The sequence below is a fragment of the Zosterops lateralis genome (assembly GCF_965231275.1).
Source record: "Zosterops lateralis genome assembly, chromosome: 1".
Lineage (NCBI taxonomy): Eukaryota > Metazoa > Chordata > Aves > Passeriformes > Zosteropidae > Zosterops > Zosterops lateralis.
The window spans coordinates 15599673-15616326 of NC_139762.1; the positions used below are offsets into that span (position 1 = coordinate 15599673).

Genomic DNA, 16654 nt, shown 5'->3' on the forward strand with positions numbered 1-16654 from the left:
TAACAGATTACCAGCATTCCTTGAGATAGAAGTGAAGGAAGTACAGAGAAACTGCAAATAGAATGATACGTGCAATTGTGTTCTTATTCAGCAGGATGGAAACATTTTTCTTTAATACTGTCCATAAAGTTAGGATGTCCTGAAAAAAACTATTATCATTAGACATTATACAAAGATGGAATTAATGATGTGAGCGCCTTGTACTGTTCTAAGCTATGTAGGTAATTTAATATGAAGGGTTGGGGTTTGTTTTGTTTTTAAAATACGATCCATTGATAATTCTCCCTCTGCTGTATATGTTTGGCTTCATATTGAAGTAAAGTATTAAATAATCTGGTTTGATTTAGACAGCTGACAAGTACTTTTCTCCCTGCAGGCTTTAATTTTGTGTCATACAAACCATAGCTACAGTGTGAACAGCTGAGCATGATTAATAGGTCAGGTAATACAGGATAAATGCTGAGGTATAATTTGAATTTTAAACCAAGGCAACTAGTAACAGAAGACTATCCAGAGGCTGTTCTGAATTTGACAAGGTGGCTTGAATCAGTGAATTCTTCCACTGGTACTAAAACACTGTCCTTGTGATTGCTGGTGTGTACCTGCTTATCAGTGATGTTGGATCAGTGCAGTGTCTCACAGCTTGGAAACTTCAGAAATACCCTTAAATTTGACTTTGAATAGTATGGAGAAATGTATTTAATTTTTAGATACCTTTGCAAGATTAGAGGTATCTTTAAGAAGTCTATTTTTGCCTTCAGAGCATTGCTTAATACTCTAGTAATACCCTAACACTACATAAATGGCTATCAATTAAAAATGCTAGGAAATAAAAAAGGTGCCTCATGGAGATCATGATACATATTTTGGTCTCCTTCTGAAAAGTAGCACTGTTATCTTAACTGCTAGTGAATTACCTAGCACAGATTGAGCAAACAGTGCTTGATTCCACATTGTCTGTTCGATGTTTCAGTTATTGGAAATGAAATAAAAACATTCTGAAATGACTGCATGTTTTACTGTGAACGTGGTAGAGAGATGAGTTCATGTCATTAGCTTGCTTACGTGGGAATTTACTTAAACTCCTGTTTTAATGTAATTTTCTTCTGTGTGTAATTTTACACTGCTTTTGTTTTCCTTGCAGCAAGATAAACCTGATGTTATTAGACCCAAAAGAAAGTATGAGAAGAAGCCAAAAGTCTTACCTTCATCAGCTGCTGCTACTCCTCAACAGACAAGTCCTGCTGCACTGCCAGTCTTTAATGCTAAAGATTTGAATCAATATGATTTTCCTAGCTCAGATGATGAACCTCTTTCCCAGGTAGGACCTCTAGTGTTTTGTAATGTGCTTTGGGAAAAAAGCAGAAGTAAAACTCAGGAGTTTTCTAATACCTCTCCTCATACACCACTCCATCTTCTTTTTGAAGGTTTTGTCTGGTTCTTCGGAGGCAGAGGAAGAAAATGATCCTGATGGTCTTTTTGCCTTCCGTAGGAAAGCAGGCTGTCAGTACTATGCTGTAAGTAGAATTTCTTTGTGCATCATAAGACTGAGTGCCATTGTGTGAAGACATCCTGTATTTAACTGTTGAAAATTATTTTAAGCCTCATTTAGACCAACCTGGCAACTGGCCATGGAGTAGCCCTAAGGAGGGAAGATTAGGAGATGTGCGTTACAGATACTGCTTAACCACCCTCACTGTACCCCAGAGGTGTATTGGGTTTGCACGAAGGCGAGTTGGCCGTGGTGGAAGGTAAGTGCTGTGTAATTGGTGCTGTTTTTTAAGAAAAAATTAAATCAGTAAGATGCAAAGAAGAACAAAGTCTTAAAAAAACCTCCAAAAAATAAAAATTAAAAAAATTTAAAAATTGAGACAGCACAGGAAGATTAGCTGGCTAATGTCTCCATTTTTGTTTTGCAATAGTGGAAGCTGTTTTAGTAATGTTTTCTTAAATAGTTCTGGAAGGGTTTTATTACTTTTAATTTTTGACATGGAAATACATGTATATCTTCAGTTGATTGATTTGTTTTTAAATTATTTGTGTAGCTATCCTCAAATAGTAGCATTTCAAGATTACAAAAAGTGTACTTTGCAAAAAACGCTTTTCAGAGTTTAGACAGTATTTGGTGATATTGGGAGAGATGCTTGTAAATTATAACTTAAATTTCAAACATTGTGAAATATATAAAATTACTTATTTCAGGCATTTTGCTTTTAATAATCTTTACTGAACAATTTATGAATGGTTGAGTATATAAGTATGTGTTGTCTTTAAGAAAATAATACATTTGTATTAAATTTTTATTGAAAGTAAGGATGTGATTTGCCTTTCAAATTTATACTTAGCACCTCTTCACATATTAGTAAGCCAGCTTGGCCAATCAGCAAAGTTGGAATGAGATCTGATGGCTCTTACTGGGGTGTTTGCAAGGGGATTTGGAAGTTCATGTGTGGCATCCCAACTGCTTTGGGATGGTTGTAGGTATAGTAAGTAAAAATGGGAGTAAGGCTTTGGAAATAAAGTTACTTTAGGAGAATATATGAATCACTTTTTACTTAACCAGTGTTATTCTCTAAGTCTTTGTTTCATTTTAATTCTATCTTGTTGAAGTGTCTTTAATATATATGATGTTGTACCTCAGCTCTTCTTCAGGCAGTAGAAGCTTGAATATACCTAAATGTGCTACTTACTGTAAAATAATAGGTGGTCATGCATCATGTCAGGGATGTGTGTGTATGTATGTGTTTGTTGGCTTGTTCTAGAACACTTTTTTGTAGCTTTTCTTATCTCTTTGTCATCCACAAGCACACATGTCAAACTGATGACTTTCTTGGTATTTTCTTGCCACTGTTTAATTGTGTGTTGTTCTCCTGGTTTCAGGGTGCTACTAGACAGAGCGCATTCGGACTACGATAATGCATTTCATCACCTGGATTTGGAAAGGGTTTCCTCATCGCAACACTCTTCAATCAGTCAATTTGCCAATACCTCAGAAACAAATACCTCGGACAAATCTTTCTCAAAAGACCTCAGTCAGATACTAGTCAATATCAAATCATGTAGATGGCGGCACTTTAGGCCTCGGACACCATCCCTACATGACAGTGACAATGATGAACTCTCCTGTAGGAAATTATACAGGGGTTTAAATCGAACAGGCACAGCACAACCCGGGACCCAGACATGCAGTACCTCTATACAAAGTAAAAGTAGCAGTGGTTCAGCACACATTGGTATGTTTATTTTAACAAACTTGCTTCTAGAAGTTTTAAACTTATGTCAGAAAATCCAGAATATCATTAGGTCATCCATACTTGACATTGTGGTCTCTTTTGATGGTAACAACCCATCTTCATGTGTATCTTTTTTTGCTGCATTGAATTTATTTGCATTTATTGCTAGCAATAGTGTACTGCATCTGAGATTTATACAAATGCTACAGTGGTATGTAATTACAATTTTAGAAATACAAAAGTTAAAAAAACAGTATTGTGTAGAGTTTAAATTGACTATTTGAAATTTTTCAAATTAAAAATACATTAATTGAATTGTTGATATAAATATTATGTACCAAATGTTTTTTTGAGTACAGGGTGTGGCAGTGATGGGAAATGTTTAGGTAAAATGTTTGTATTTAAAATACCAGCGTGCTATGAATTCTTACTTGAACTTAAATGAACTTAAATGCTATTTCCCAACCAAGAAGCACCCAGCCCACCCTCACTGATGCATCTGCTTATACTTAGCAAAACTCTTGGGCTAATCACCTCTACATCTTGTCAGCAAGTGGCAAATTACATCTTACAGAACCTAATTACAGATTTGAGGATCTGACTCTGAAAAAATGTGATGTGGTAGTGGTTTTTAATTGGAACACTATTGGATAGCATCACTCTTGCTTCTTCTCTCTGGAAGACTGGTATTTACATGGTTAGAATGGAACTTACTGACTCATGAAAATTCATGAGTTACTTACTGTAAATGTCATCTTTTTATAGAAGGTTAAAATTATGTAATTTTTTATAAAACACCCAAACCCTAAAAGTTCAACATGATTTTGTAAGAAGTCTCTAGAATCATATTTTCCTTGCCATTTTGAATTATGGCTTTGGAAATCAATCAGAAAACCTGGATAATGTAGGGGTGCAGTGAGCAGAGTTGCATATACCCAATAAACTAAGCAAGTTGTGGGTTGTTTTGGTGATTTGCTTTAAAGACTTATGGTGGTATCAGATAACCTCAATCTTCTGTTTGCCACTATATTATGTGCTTTTCTTTCTGTATCATGTTTTGAGGGTTTTTCCTGAGAATTCTTTCTCCTTGCATTTGTAGAGTTAGTGAGCAGCTTTGTTTGCTGTTTTATTTCATGCTTCCTCTCCATGCTGTCCTAGAGTCCTTGCCCCCATGCCCCTTACTTTTTTCATTATTCTTCTTCTAGAAATGTACTAGGACTAAAACTGATGGTTCTTCTGGTTTGTGATCTTGGTGTGGCTTTTGGTGTTTAAATTCTGCTCTTTCACTGGTTTGAATCAGTAAACCAAGTCCAGAACTGAACAAGGGCATTCTCTGCCTGGTGGCCAGGCTGAACTGTGATAAACAGTAACCAGATGACAAGTGTGAGAACAAAACTAAAGTGTGTTGAATAGATTGTAAATACACTGCAAAGTATTAATGGGCAGTGCTTTACATCTGAAAATCACATAGACTTGAAAAATTGGCTGATGAAGGTTAAACTCATGTCTGTATAAAGAAATACACACACGTCCTGTTAAGAGTACTTTTTCCCTTAAATATATGGTAAGGATATTTATCTGCATCATTTAGGAATTAAATGGAATTACTTATATTGACGAGAGTCCCATAGAAGGTTTTGTGTGGTTGCATATCAAAGCCTGTGGGAAAGTAATACATACCAGTGTAACAGTCTGGTATATTGCATTCATTTGTGCTTGGAATTCTGTGGAGATGATTTAGTATCTGTAAAAAAATATTTAAGTATTCCAAGCTTTTCAAAAAACAAATCTGGAGTTTAGTTTCGTAATTTTGCTAGGTTTTGATACAGAAATTAAATGTTCAATAAAAAAATATTGCTGTCTGAATTCATAGATATACTCTAAGTTGGTTACCAGAGTCTTTGGATAGTCACTTGTTATTAACATAACCAGGTAGATTTTATCCATATAATTATTTATGATCATAACTGTGATTCTTGTGGCATTGGCGTGTACATGAGTCTGTGTATGTGGCGTACTGCTGATCACCTGTTCAGGTGTAGGTGTTTGTAAGGAGCACAGTCTGCTCCATCTTGGTACCAGTGTGGTTTTAGTGGGTTTTTTTCCATTTTGTAAAAGGATTCTGTGAGATACTTTGTCTATACAGATCAAAGGGGTGTTTGCCTGTCTCGTGTATGAGTCTGAATTCGTCAAAGATGCCAGTCAGTGGGGGCTGCAGCTGCTGAGTTCTGTCTTTGTTCTTTCTGTAGCAAATACTGTAAAGAACCTCAGGTATCTAAAGCTGTAAAGCTGTGTAAAGATGTTTTTGTAGTAGTTACTATTGCTGCTTAACAACCTGTATGGTTTCCCTGTTCCTTTTTCTTAGTTGTTTTTAAAGTTAGGAGTTTGTTGTGGGTGTGGATGTTTTAGGTTTCTCTTTCCCTTTTAGGTTTTGGAATGGCGGTTGGTCTTTTGTCAGAAAACACGTTATTAATACATCTGTATTTTTTTAAGTCATATTATCGTTTCACTGTTGCTGTGAGTTGTGATCAGACGGTATTGTTACTTTTGAGATGTTTATCCTGAGATTCTGCAGTGACCAGCAGAGGTGGTCATGTTGCCACATTTATTGTGTGCCATCACGTGAGTTTTTTTGTTTCCGTGCTGCAAAATTTTTGAGCTTTTTCTGTCTTGCATGATGCAGACAGACATGCTGCTGACATGGAACAGCTGCTGTGGAAAATATTTTTCTCAGGTCTGTTATAGGTGGCCAGCAGGGCCGTGAAGTTGAGATGGTATCTCGGGTCTTCTGTTAATGAGATGTGTTACAAAAGCTGTGCTGTAACATACCGTGCTCAGGCTACAAGGAGCATTGATCTTCATTCTGAAGATCAGAGAGATTTCCCTAGAACTGGGCATTTTATAAGCATTTTGAAGTGCCTTTGATCCTGGAGAAATGCAAATTAGTCTTATTCTGCCTTTCAGAGTGCTCAGTATTAAAGATCTGTGGAAGTTGTTCTTTGAGATTTGTTAACAGAGAAGGGGTGTCTTAAAATCCCATACAAGTTACCTGATCACTTGTGGTGTGCTAGACTAGACTTCGGCAGCAGGAGCAAGTGGCCAAGTAGCATCACTTGTGTAGAGGGTGATTCCTTCTGATCTTACTGAAGAATTATGAAAAGGTGTCCTTTGCCCTCTTGGAAGAAGAGCTGATTAAAAGGTCTTAACACAGGTAATTCAGAACACCACTAAAAAGGAAGCAAGAACATTAAAACATTATTTTTGTGGAGAATTTACTTGTTTAACAGCAGAATTATTTTGTTAAAGAGCCTGTATTGCTGGCAATGTCAGGTTTCTCAGTCATAATCTCCAGAGATGGAGTGTACAGTAGGCATGAGTACTCAGCTGAAATGTTTGTGTCCCCATTAATTTGGTTCTGCCAGGCAAATTGCAGTCTTTGACCTGCATCGCTTTAGAGACTGTGCTCTCTGCCCTAAACTGCCCTAAAGAGGCTTGCAGTTAACTGGAGCCTGCCCAACTGAGTTGAGAAATCTCTTTGAGAAGAAGCCTTACTGAAAATTGCTAGATTTTGTGTTTGGGATTGTAAACATTACTATATATGAAAAAGTGTAGGTATCGAGAATATAGTCAAATACCTTGCATTTTCTTGTAAACTAGACATTTAAGTGATGTCATGCAAATTGTGCATTGCCATTCAGTAACTTCTACTGTGGGAATTCCATAGAAATAATGTTTTCCCCAGTAAACTTGCATGCTTTTTTTTTTGACCTCTTCATCTATTTTTTAAAAGCAGTTTTGCGTGCTAGGGAATATAGCAGGGTAGTGAGCTGTGCTTCCATTTCCCAAATGTGTCATGTTGGTTGATGGATCTGTACTTGTTCAGCCTGGAGAAGAGAAGGCTTTGAGGTGACCCAGTTGGGACCCTCCAGTATCTGAAAGGAGCCTACAAGAAAGATGGAGAGGCACTTTTTATAAGAGCATGTAGTGACAAGACAAGGGAGAGTTGATTGAAACTGAAAGAGAGTAGGTTTAGATTGGCAGAAATACTTATGAAGAAATTCTTTACTGTGAGGATAGTGAGGAACTAGAACAAGTTGCTCAGAGAGATTTTGGAAGCCCCATCCCTGGATGTGTTCAAGGCCAGGTCAAATGGGGCTTTGAACATGCTCTAGGGGAAGATGTCCTTCCCCATGGCAGAGGGTTTGGAACTAGATGATCTTTAAGGTCTCTTCCAACCCAAACCACTCTTGATTCTGTACTGTTTTTCTTGTTGTCACTGAGGTGTTAACCGCTGATGCCAGATTTTAGACAACCTTTTCCCAGAAAGAAATAGGAGAGAGCTCCTCAATCGTAGTGGCAATTCCTTGTAGCAGTGTAGAAGGATTTGTCCATGGCTTCAGGCCATCACTGGCTGTGTTTAGATGTTTTTATTTAACCCTTGTATCTGTAGTATTCTCAGCACTGCTCTGTGTTACTGTTTTCCCTTTTTTGAAATGCTTCTTTCACATTACAGGATGAACTTGGTGATGAAAAATACTGACATTTGTAATGGCCACTTCCAATTATCATTGGAATTTAGTAGCCTTGGCCCATCTGTGGCTGAGATGTCGAGATCCTAGTTGAAAGGCAATGGCCTTGAGAGTAACAGGTGTTTATAGCCCATCTTAAACTTAGTTGAAGGAGGAAATATTAAAAGGAAAAGCTTCTTTAGTCTGGGAAATGTGACTCTGAATGGAGGAAGAGTCAGTACTTTTTAAAACACTTGAGCACTTCCAGAAAATTCAAGACTTTGTAGTCTTACTAGATTTTTCTCATTCAGCTGGAGTAAAACTTCACTCGGAAGTGGAGGATCTCTGGGCTTGCGGAACTGTTGTTACACTTTGCATCCCATGCAAGGATGGTCACATTTGTAACTGTACAGTAAACTCTGTCTACCTTAACTGGCATGTGACATTTTGATGGAAACTAATTTTAAAAATAATAGGCAGACAAGTAAAAGTTCATAGGGAGTTTTCTAGCTTTCATTCAATGGCTAGTTAAAAAATCCTTATTATGTAGTCTGTCTTCTGCTACCGAGTAGGGAGGGCACATATAGACCTTACATCTAGTTTATAATCTCTACAGTTCTGATGTTAGGAGTTTCACACTTAAGTTCTGTTGGGCTGAAATAAAAAGTTGTTGTAGTAATAATCAAAGGCATAATGATTCATGTTCTCATAGTGTGTAATGTTGCCATGTTTAAATAAAACCAATCTTAAACTTCTTTTCAGAAAGTGAAACATCTTTGGGCCTGGTGCACCAAATACTAAATCACACTGATGTCTCTAAGTCTCTCCAATCTCCTGAATTCACTGGTGAGAACTTGCTATACAGTAGAAAATCTTTAACCAGGCAGTGTAAGCCAGATAACATCTCTCATAAGATAGTGATTTAAAAATGTGATGTTCTGGATTACTTAGCATTGTGATTAATGTTTGCTTTGCATGCACTTCGGCATTAGTAACCACTAACTGTTGTCTTATACAGCAGGGATGTGAAGCTCTCAGGTATTCCCTTTAAGGAGACATTGTAACATGACTATCATCTTTCCACGCACTTTAGCAGTTCTCTAGTTTATTGAACTTCTGAAGAAGTTTGGAAGCTTTAGTTAGGTGAACTTTCTTCTATTTCCTGATCAAAACTGCCTCTTTAATGGTGATCACCTCCAGTGGAAGGATCACAGAATCCAGTATTCCATAAGTGGATTAGAGAAGTTCTTTGAACAGAATGTAGTCTTAATGTTTCTGAAACTGAAATATCATTTCTGCTCTTGAGAACAGATAAAAAACTTTTTATGAAACAACTTTTAAGCTACTGTAATTTAAATATCTAATTCTTAAGATGTTTAACAAGACCAAAACACATGTCAAAAGGTTTAATTATGCTGTTTAAGCCTCTTCATATTAAAATTTTTTAAAGCTTTATTAAAGGAAGAAAGCTTACCTAAGTCATCGTGTTTACTCCACAAAGTTTGCTCAGTTTGCCTGACAAATGTAGTGGGTATCTTCCATTCTGGAAATGGAAAGGAATGCCAGTAGAGAGACCAGGAGCTTACACATGGATTTTTGGCTTTCAGGGGTATGCTTCCTGGTTTTTTAGGAAACTGGTTATTGTGGTCACCTATAAAAAAGTTTGTATTTTCCTGCGTGAGGGAAGCAGAGTAACAAGTGAGTCACCTCACAGTAAAACTTTCAGCAGTTGTTGGGAGGGGAAGCTGTGGCTGTTTATCATACAAAGACCCGTCTGTTCATACAGATTGCATAGCCAGGCCCCCCCACCGTCTGGTTTTGGCCACTTCTGGGAAGGACTTGAGTTTTCAGAGAAGCTAAATGTGAGCTACAGCATTGTAAGGCTGTGGTACGTTCAATGAGCACTGTAGAATATTTATGTTGCAGTATAAAACTGCTGCAAATCGTGGATCTTTGAAAAGTCCATTGACAGTATCACTGTTAATCTGTGCTCCAAAAAGCAATACCTGCTGAGGATCACCATCCCATAGAATTTGGTTGATATGTAAACAGAATCATGGAATTAAAAAATTATATTCAGGGGCTTAGTTCAAGCAAAAAATAGATATGTAATTACCCAAAGAGTAGAAATACTCATATAAGTGATGGCAGGAAAACACATTCATAGTACAGTGTGCAGTAGCTCAGTTTTTAATAAAACAAGATTTGTAGCTGTCACTAAGGAGATACTGAGCAGTCATTTATCGTGTCAGTCAGTATCAGTAATGTACAGGGTTTCGTTCCTTGTATTCATAGCTGAAAACTCCTGAAGTTTTCTTCTATCTTCCATTCCTTTTTGCAGTCCATAAGCCAGAAAACATTTGCTTGCTGCCAAAGTACAGCACCAGTACAGTTGCAGGGTATTTGTGTGTGTGGTGTGTTATCCCAAGCTGTTAAATGAACAGGATAACAGTATAACATCATGTACTGACTTCAAATCTGAATGTTGTCTCAACTGAAATGTTACCACTTGATACTGTGTGCTGCAAACAAACAAGAAGCATTTGTGTAGCCAGGTCTCGGGTAAAGAGCTGCCCATCTTCTGATAACCACCTTGAGATGTGGATAACTTTAGGCAGAGTTGTGCTTAAAGGTTTCTCATGTTCAGGGTTAGAAAAGGAGTTAGGCTGGGTTAACTTACGAGTCAGGTGACTTGCATAAATTACTGGAAGTGTCTTGGAAAGTATGTAGGAGTTTTGTGGCAAGATGCAGCTGTTGGCTGTAAAAGACAGTTGAGACATTCTGAAGTGGTGATATTCTTATTTTATTGTGTATTAGTAGTGATGGTTGGGATTTCCCCCTTTACCCATCACTGTGCAGTGATTCTGTGTAGTAAATGAAACTGGGTGTTTAATTTGGTAAATCCTGGACTATTAAATAGTCATTACTGTGTGATGGAACCATGACCACTGAGGACTGAGCATGCTGTTTGAGAAGAGTCTGTAAACACTGCATCTTTGTGCTGGAGCAAGGACCTTTCTTAAAATGTTGTATGTCATCTTCAACTGTTGAATGTTATGTTTTGTCCCTTTTTTAAACTTCAAGCTGTTGTTTAGCTTTTTGTTGTTTTACTAATGTTATTTAAAGCCTTGAAGGTGTCCAGTAATGTCAGGAATCTGTAACTGTGTGAAGTGTTGTGTGGCAGTGCTCTCCTGAGGTACCAGAAATGCGGTTACTGAATTAAGTGTTCAGAAAGGTTCTGGGATTGATGCTTGCATGTTTATTTTTTTCCAGGCAGATAAAGAGCAGTGTATGACAAAAAAAGAATCACATTCATTTTTCCTATTTCTTGTACATGTAGCATTTTTCTTTTGACACACATGAAAGGTTTTCAGCAGCGTCCTTTCTTTTTTTTGTGACAAAAGTGGAAAAAGAGAACAAAATTTTTGGAAGAAGGTTTTTAGGGACACTCACTGTTGGGGGTTTTTTTTGTTTTGTTTTTGGTTTTTTTTTTTTAGATGAACTCATGTTAGCAAGGTGCTGAGTTTTGCACCCATCCGGTTGCATCAATGCTATGTTGCAGGCAAGCAGAAAGTATTCTCTGCAAGCCACATAACACATTAATAGCAGCTATGTCTTTATGCAGCAGCACATTCTGTTTGAATTGATTCTTTTAAAAAAAGACAGCTGAACTTAGACTTGCTCTTTGAGAAGTTCAGGATTGTAGCTGCAGATGTAGAGGCACAGTCAGTACACCTGTGACTTCACTGTGCTGAGCATATATGGGATTTCCCCAATTCCAGTCACAGTTGCATGTCACAAGAAATGAATATGTAAGGTTCAGTAGGTGAAAGTACTTTCATGTAAAGTACATACAAATGGGTTTTTACATGCACAGGAATGTCAGTTTTCAGAAGCAATTTATCTCAAAATCAATATGCTTATTTTTTCAACTGATATGTAATTTAGACTGTAGTCTGAGAGCAGGAGGGGAAGAAACCCAGTGGTAGTGCTAACAAAATACATAATGGCTTTTAAGAGAAGAGGAATTAAGTTGTAGTTTGCAGATCTTCAGAAGAAATTTTTATTTGGATAGTTCACAGTAATTGTAATGTTCTCATTAAAACTTTCAATGTAGTGTTTCTTTAGCATGGAGAGGGAAGACCTGGCTTATGTAATAGTGATCTGTAACCTGTTCTGGTACATTAGCATCTCTGTCTATGGAATGGAAAAGGAATATCAGTCAGATTATTTTAGGGGGCTGTAGCTTACAGCAGCCCTTTCTGAGCAGTATGGCCTTTCTAACCTGGAATTTTACAGTAAACCCCTGACAGTGTTGTAAATAGTATTTTGAAATATCTGTTAGACTTTTAATAAGGGAAGCAGCAAAAATGTTGGTAAGTGTTTAGGCTTAATTGAAAAAAATGGAAATTAGTTGTTGTTGAGTGTATTTTCCAGGTACTGTTTTTAAGTGAAGGAGGAGCAGTTGGAATATAGATGAGGTGGTAGTGGGATTCTTCTGTCACTTGTTTCCTCTGACAGCTGTACAACTTTCCAGAGTGGTGAGAAGTATAGGGCTCTAGGGGGCCCCAGGCTGCTTAAAAGGAAATGAGCTGATGAACAATTTGAAAAATACATGAAAAATACAGCTTTTCTAAATGTCACTTCTGGAAAGAAGAGAGAATGCTTCCAGCCATTATTTAGCATAGTCTTTCCAAAACAAACACAGCTCATCTCCATAAGCTGCATTTGCTGCTGTTGCGAAAGACAGCAGTATTTTGGAGGTGGTTAAACCAACATAGGTGACTGTGTTTACCTCAGCTCTGTTTTATAGCTAGAATCTTAAATATAGTTAAGACTTGAAAACTGAAATGAACTACTAATTTCACTTAAATAGGCACAGCTAAGGTGATTATGATGGTAAAAGTTTTAATCATAGTCAAAGATGGTGGTACAACATAACCATTTTTACCCTTTTCTTCTTTGTCATTCTCTGTGTTGTCTTTATTTACATCACTTAAGCAATCTATTCCTAAGCAGTATATTTACATGCTATACTACAGAATAAAATGCCTTGTTCGTAGAATTTGAGTTGGAAGGGACCCATCAGCATTGTCAAGCACAACTCCTGTTCCTGCACAGGACACCCCAATAAATCATACCATAAGTAAATAAATGGAACCTTCAATGTCATTGGCACTGTTGGCTAAATGTATGTTGATTCTAAGTTTTAGGGTTTGAAAAAACAGTAAATTACATACCTCTCAGTACTAGAACAGTACTAGAACATTTTCCTCCCTCTGTTAACTGCTGCTCAGCTTTTTACTTATTAATCTTCATTTGCTAAAGCTTTCTTGCTCTAACTTGTGTTGGATGGCAGCTTAAAAAAAATCTAAAGGAGTTGTAAATTTCATTTTTCGTATAAATTAAACAATCATCTCCTTGAGTATTTAGTCAATGAATTCTAGTTTGTTTGGGGTTTTTTTTAGTAAGGACATTTATTAGTGAGGTTACTACTTCTAAGCTATTCCCCTAGGAATAATTTTAAAATATTGCTGTGATACTTAACTGTAAAAGTATTTGGAAGTAAATTTTGTTGCTTATGGCAATATAAGTAAGTGCTACATCCTTACTTGCTCAAAGATGTTACTTATGAAAAAAGGTAATGTGAATGTAACAGCTGAGTAAAATTTTATAGGTTCAAGTGTTCAAATAGGAAAGTGCTGGTAATAATTTCAGTGCAGTTTCTAATACATAGTAGTAGTTTGAACAATATTTGGACACCAAAAAAGGACAAATACACCAGGAAAATGCATGTTCAGCAGTGTTTGCTCTGATGTTTCCAAATGCTGCAGCCATTTATACTGACATGTTATTCAGGTTTGTACATGAGGTATAATTGGTCTTTAGAATTCTGTTGTATTCAGAAGCAGGATATCATTGGTTTTGATGCGAGTGTGTTTTCTTCAGACAAGCAACCTTGAAGGAGTAGATTAACAGAAGATTCCTAAAATTTTCAATTTGTGAACAGGATTTCAGTTGAGTTGTTGACAAGCAGTAGTGAACTTCCCCAAAAGCATGACTTCCAGTGCATTCTTGAAGTATGAGTACTATTTACTGCACGTAATTGGGAACATTTGTACAATCTGAATATAAAATTGAAGGAAAATCTGAAAGATGTATTCTTTGCAAGGGCATTCACATTCTAACCTTGGTTTAGTTTGTAAATTGAAATCTGAGACTTCATTTTGTTTTGGAAAAGTAACTAAAAGTAAACTAAAACAAAAAATGCTTGCACTGAACTTAGTCAATGAAATAGTGATTCTGCTGCACCATTGGGCATCCTCTTGTCAATCTGTATGAATAATGTTCTGTCAGTTTTATACCTGTGGGTTAAATGGATAAAATTCTACCTGACTTGTGATACACAGACTACTGAGTCACTTTTCAAAGATTTTAGAGGAGGATAGAGCTCTAAAATTTTGATGGAGTATTGATGGAGTTACTTTTACATGTGTAGTTACAAACAAAAAAGGTACTGTACAGCAATAGCCTGCACAGTTGTGATCATGCCCAACTTCATGTTTTCAGTTGAAGCATAAATCTTAGTTGTAGGCCCTTGCTGCCTTCAGAATGCTGTCAGTGAGCAGTGCATTGCAGTTGCCAAGTTTGGCATATAAACCTATTTCACTCATAATGCAGATACTGTTAGTTTCACAAGGTGAAAACAGTGATGTCATTTCTACCTAATCATTCATTTTAATCTCTTTTTAAAGAGTTTTTGGTGGAGTTGATTGCATTTTGGTTCCTTTCTCTCCCTCTCCTTTTAGTATCTTGAGCTAAATTCAGTTAAAGCCTATATACTAAACAAACAAAAAGAGAAGGTGTCGTTTGGACAAAGATTTCTAGGAGGATGTCAGCATTTTTGACATAAAGGTGCATTAAGGCTCTTAGGAACTTGCTGTGGTAGTTTTTGGGGGGTTGTTTAGGTTTATAAAGTAGATGTGTTATATACACAACTCCTACATATTTTGATACAGTATTTTCTCGTTTTATATTTTGTTCAGCATTTACAGCCGAACAATACCAGCAACATCAACAGCAACTGGCACTAATGCAGAAACAGCAGCTTGCACAAATTCATCAACAGCAAGCAAATAGTAATTCCTCTGCCAACACATCACAGGTGAGGGATTTGTCTGTGCTATGATTTATCCCTCATTGTTTCCCACCAGGGTTCATCTCTAATTGTCAACTGTTGCCATAGAACCTTGAAACTAACCAACAGGAAAGTGGCTTTCGCCTGAATCTACATCATAGCCATTCTGTAAAGTGTTTAGAAGGGACACTGCAGGTGAGTGTGGCAGGCGTTGCCTCTGCTCCCTCTTAACAAAAAAAAAAAAAAAAAAAAAAAAAAAAAAAAAAAAAAAAAAAAAAAAGTCAGTGAAATTTTCAAAGCCTTAGAAATATGAATTGCAGAAATCTCCAGCCATGTCATTATCCTCTTGTCAGTGGGGGATTTTCAGAGCAGAATTTTAGTTAATTACAGCTAACGCATATGTGTGTCCTCCATACAGCCATGAAAGTGTCTAATATTCCTAAGTGTGTAGGGAGATTACAGTGGTGACAGGCACATGAAAAGGTTCAGAAGTTGTTTGAAACCTGAACCTCCAAGTCTCTGAATTGGGTTTGGAGTTTCAGGAAAACAGGTTGATCTGTGAAACAAGTGTTGTTACATAGAGCTTTGGAAATCAGCTTCTTTGTGTTTTGAGTAGTTTTGGGAATATCATCTTGGTTTTATTAACAGAGCTGGAAGTGCATGGTAATACAGAAGATAACAGTTGAGGTTTTATTAACTAGCTTGACCAAATGCTGATTATTTGATCTGAGAGAATGACTGGTCCACAGTTCTGATTTATTGATGTTTGTTTTACTAGGTTTTGTGTAGCTTTAAAATGGGGAGAGTACTGGCAGTTTGGAAGCATCAATCACATACATTTGCCACCATTGTTCTTTTTAGGGTTTTGTTTCCAAGACACTGGATTCTGTTAGTGCTCAATTTGCTGCTTCAGCTTTGGTTACATCAGAACAGCTGATGGGATTCAAAATGAAGGATGATGTGGTGCTTGGAATTGGGGTGAATGGCATTCTTCAGGCCTCAGGTATGTAACTGTTTGACAGAATTTGATTGCATCTTGATTTTTGCAGTGAAGACGTGTCTGTTTGGAGTTGAGTGGTTTTTGAAAAATGCACTTACTGATTTTTTTTTTCTGTTGCAGGAGTGTACAAGGGCTTACACCTCAGTAGTGCTACACCTACAGCACTTGTCCATACAAGTTCACCATCAACAGCAGGTTCAGCCTTGTTACAGCCTTCAAATATAACGCAGACTTCAAGTTCCCACAGTGCACTGAGTCACCAAGTAACTGCTGCCAATTCTGCAACAACTCAGGTTCTGATTGGGAACAACATTCGATTAACTGTACCCTCATCAGTTGGCACTGTAAACTCTATTACCACGCTCAATGCACGGCATATACCTAGGACTTTAAGTGCTGTTCCATCATCTGCCTTAAAGCTGGCTGCAGCAACAAATTGTCAGGTGCCCAAGGTTCCAGCTTCATCCTCTGTGGATGCAGTACCAAGGTAGGGGTTTTACACCTGCCTATGTTTTCTCAGTATTAGATATTTGGCTTTAAATTAAAGCACATAGTGGTGGTCGAAAAGGGATACCTGGAGAGGAATCCAAGAATAGACAGACTTTTACACTGATAACTTTTCTAGGCTATTCTGCTAGTCACCAGATGAAAAATAAGGTTTAGCTCAAAAGAGAAATTTATGATGTTACAGTACTGTGGCAAATAAAAAATCTCTGCTCCATCTCTGTTGAGTTGAGCTGTTTGTTCTTAAAGTTCTGTGTGAAGACTGAACTAC

General features: G+C 37.1%; 1 protein-coding gene across 8 annotated transcripts in view; it reads left to right on the forward strand.

Annotated features, from left to right (window-relative positions):
* Positions 1 to 16654, forward strand: part of EPC1 (enhancer of polycomb homolog 1) — a 65414-nt gene that overhangs the window by 46032 nt on the left and 2728 nt on the right. For 3 of the 8 annotated variants that reach the window (XM_083864418.1, XM_083864414.1, XM_083864419.1), the window contains 9 exons: positions 1145 to 1321; positions 1428 to 1517; positions 1603 to 1751; positions 2881 to 3233; positions 8504 to 8587; positions 14788 to 14906; positions 14988 to 15074; positions 15741 to 15882; positions 16000 to 16366. In XM_083864418.1, the coding sequence (XP_083720544.1) occupies positions 1145 to 1321; positions 1428 to 1517; positions 1603 to 1751; positions 2881 to 3233; positions 8504 to 8587; positions 14788 to 14906; positions 14988 to 15074; positions 15741 to 15882; positions 16000 to 16366 (1568 nt within the window). Of the gene's footprint in view, positions 1 to 1144; positions 1322 to 1427; positions 1518 to 1602; positions 1752 to 2880; positions 3234 to 8503; positions 8588 to 14787; positions 14907 to 14955; positions 15075 to 15740; positions 15883 to 15999; positions 16367 to 16654 lie in introns of those variants that run through there. The other 5 variants (XM_083864416.1, XM_083864415.1, XR_014590453.1 and 2 more) reach the window with 5 other exon arrangements.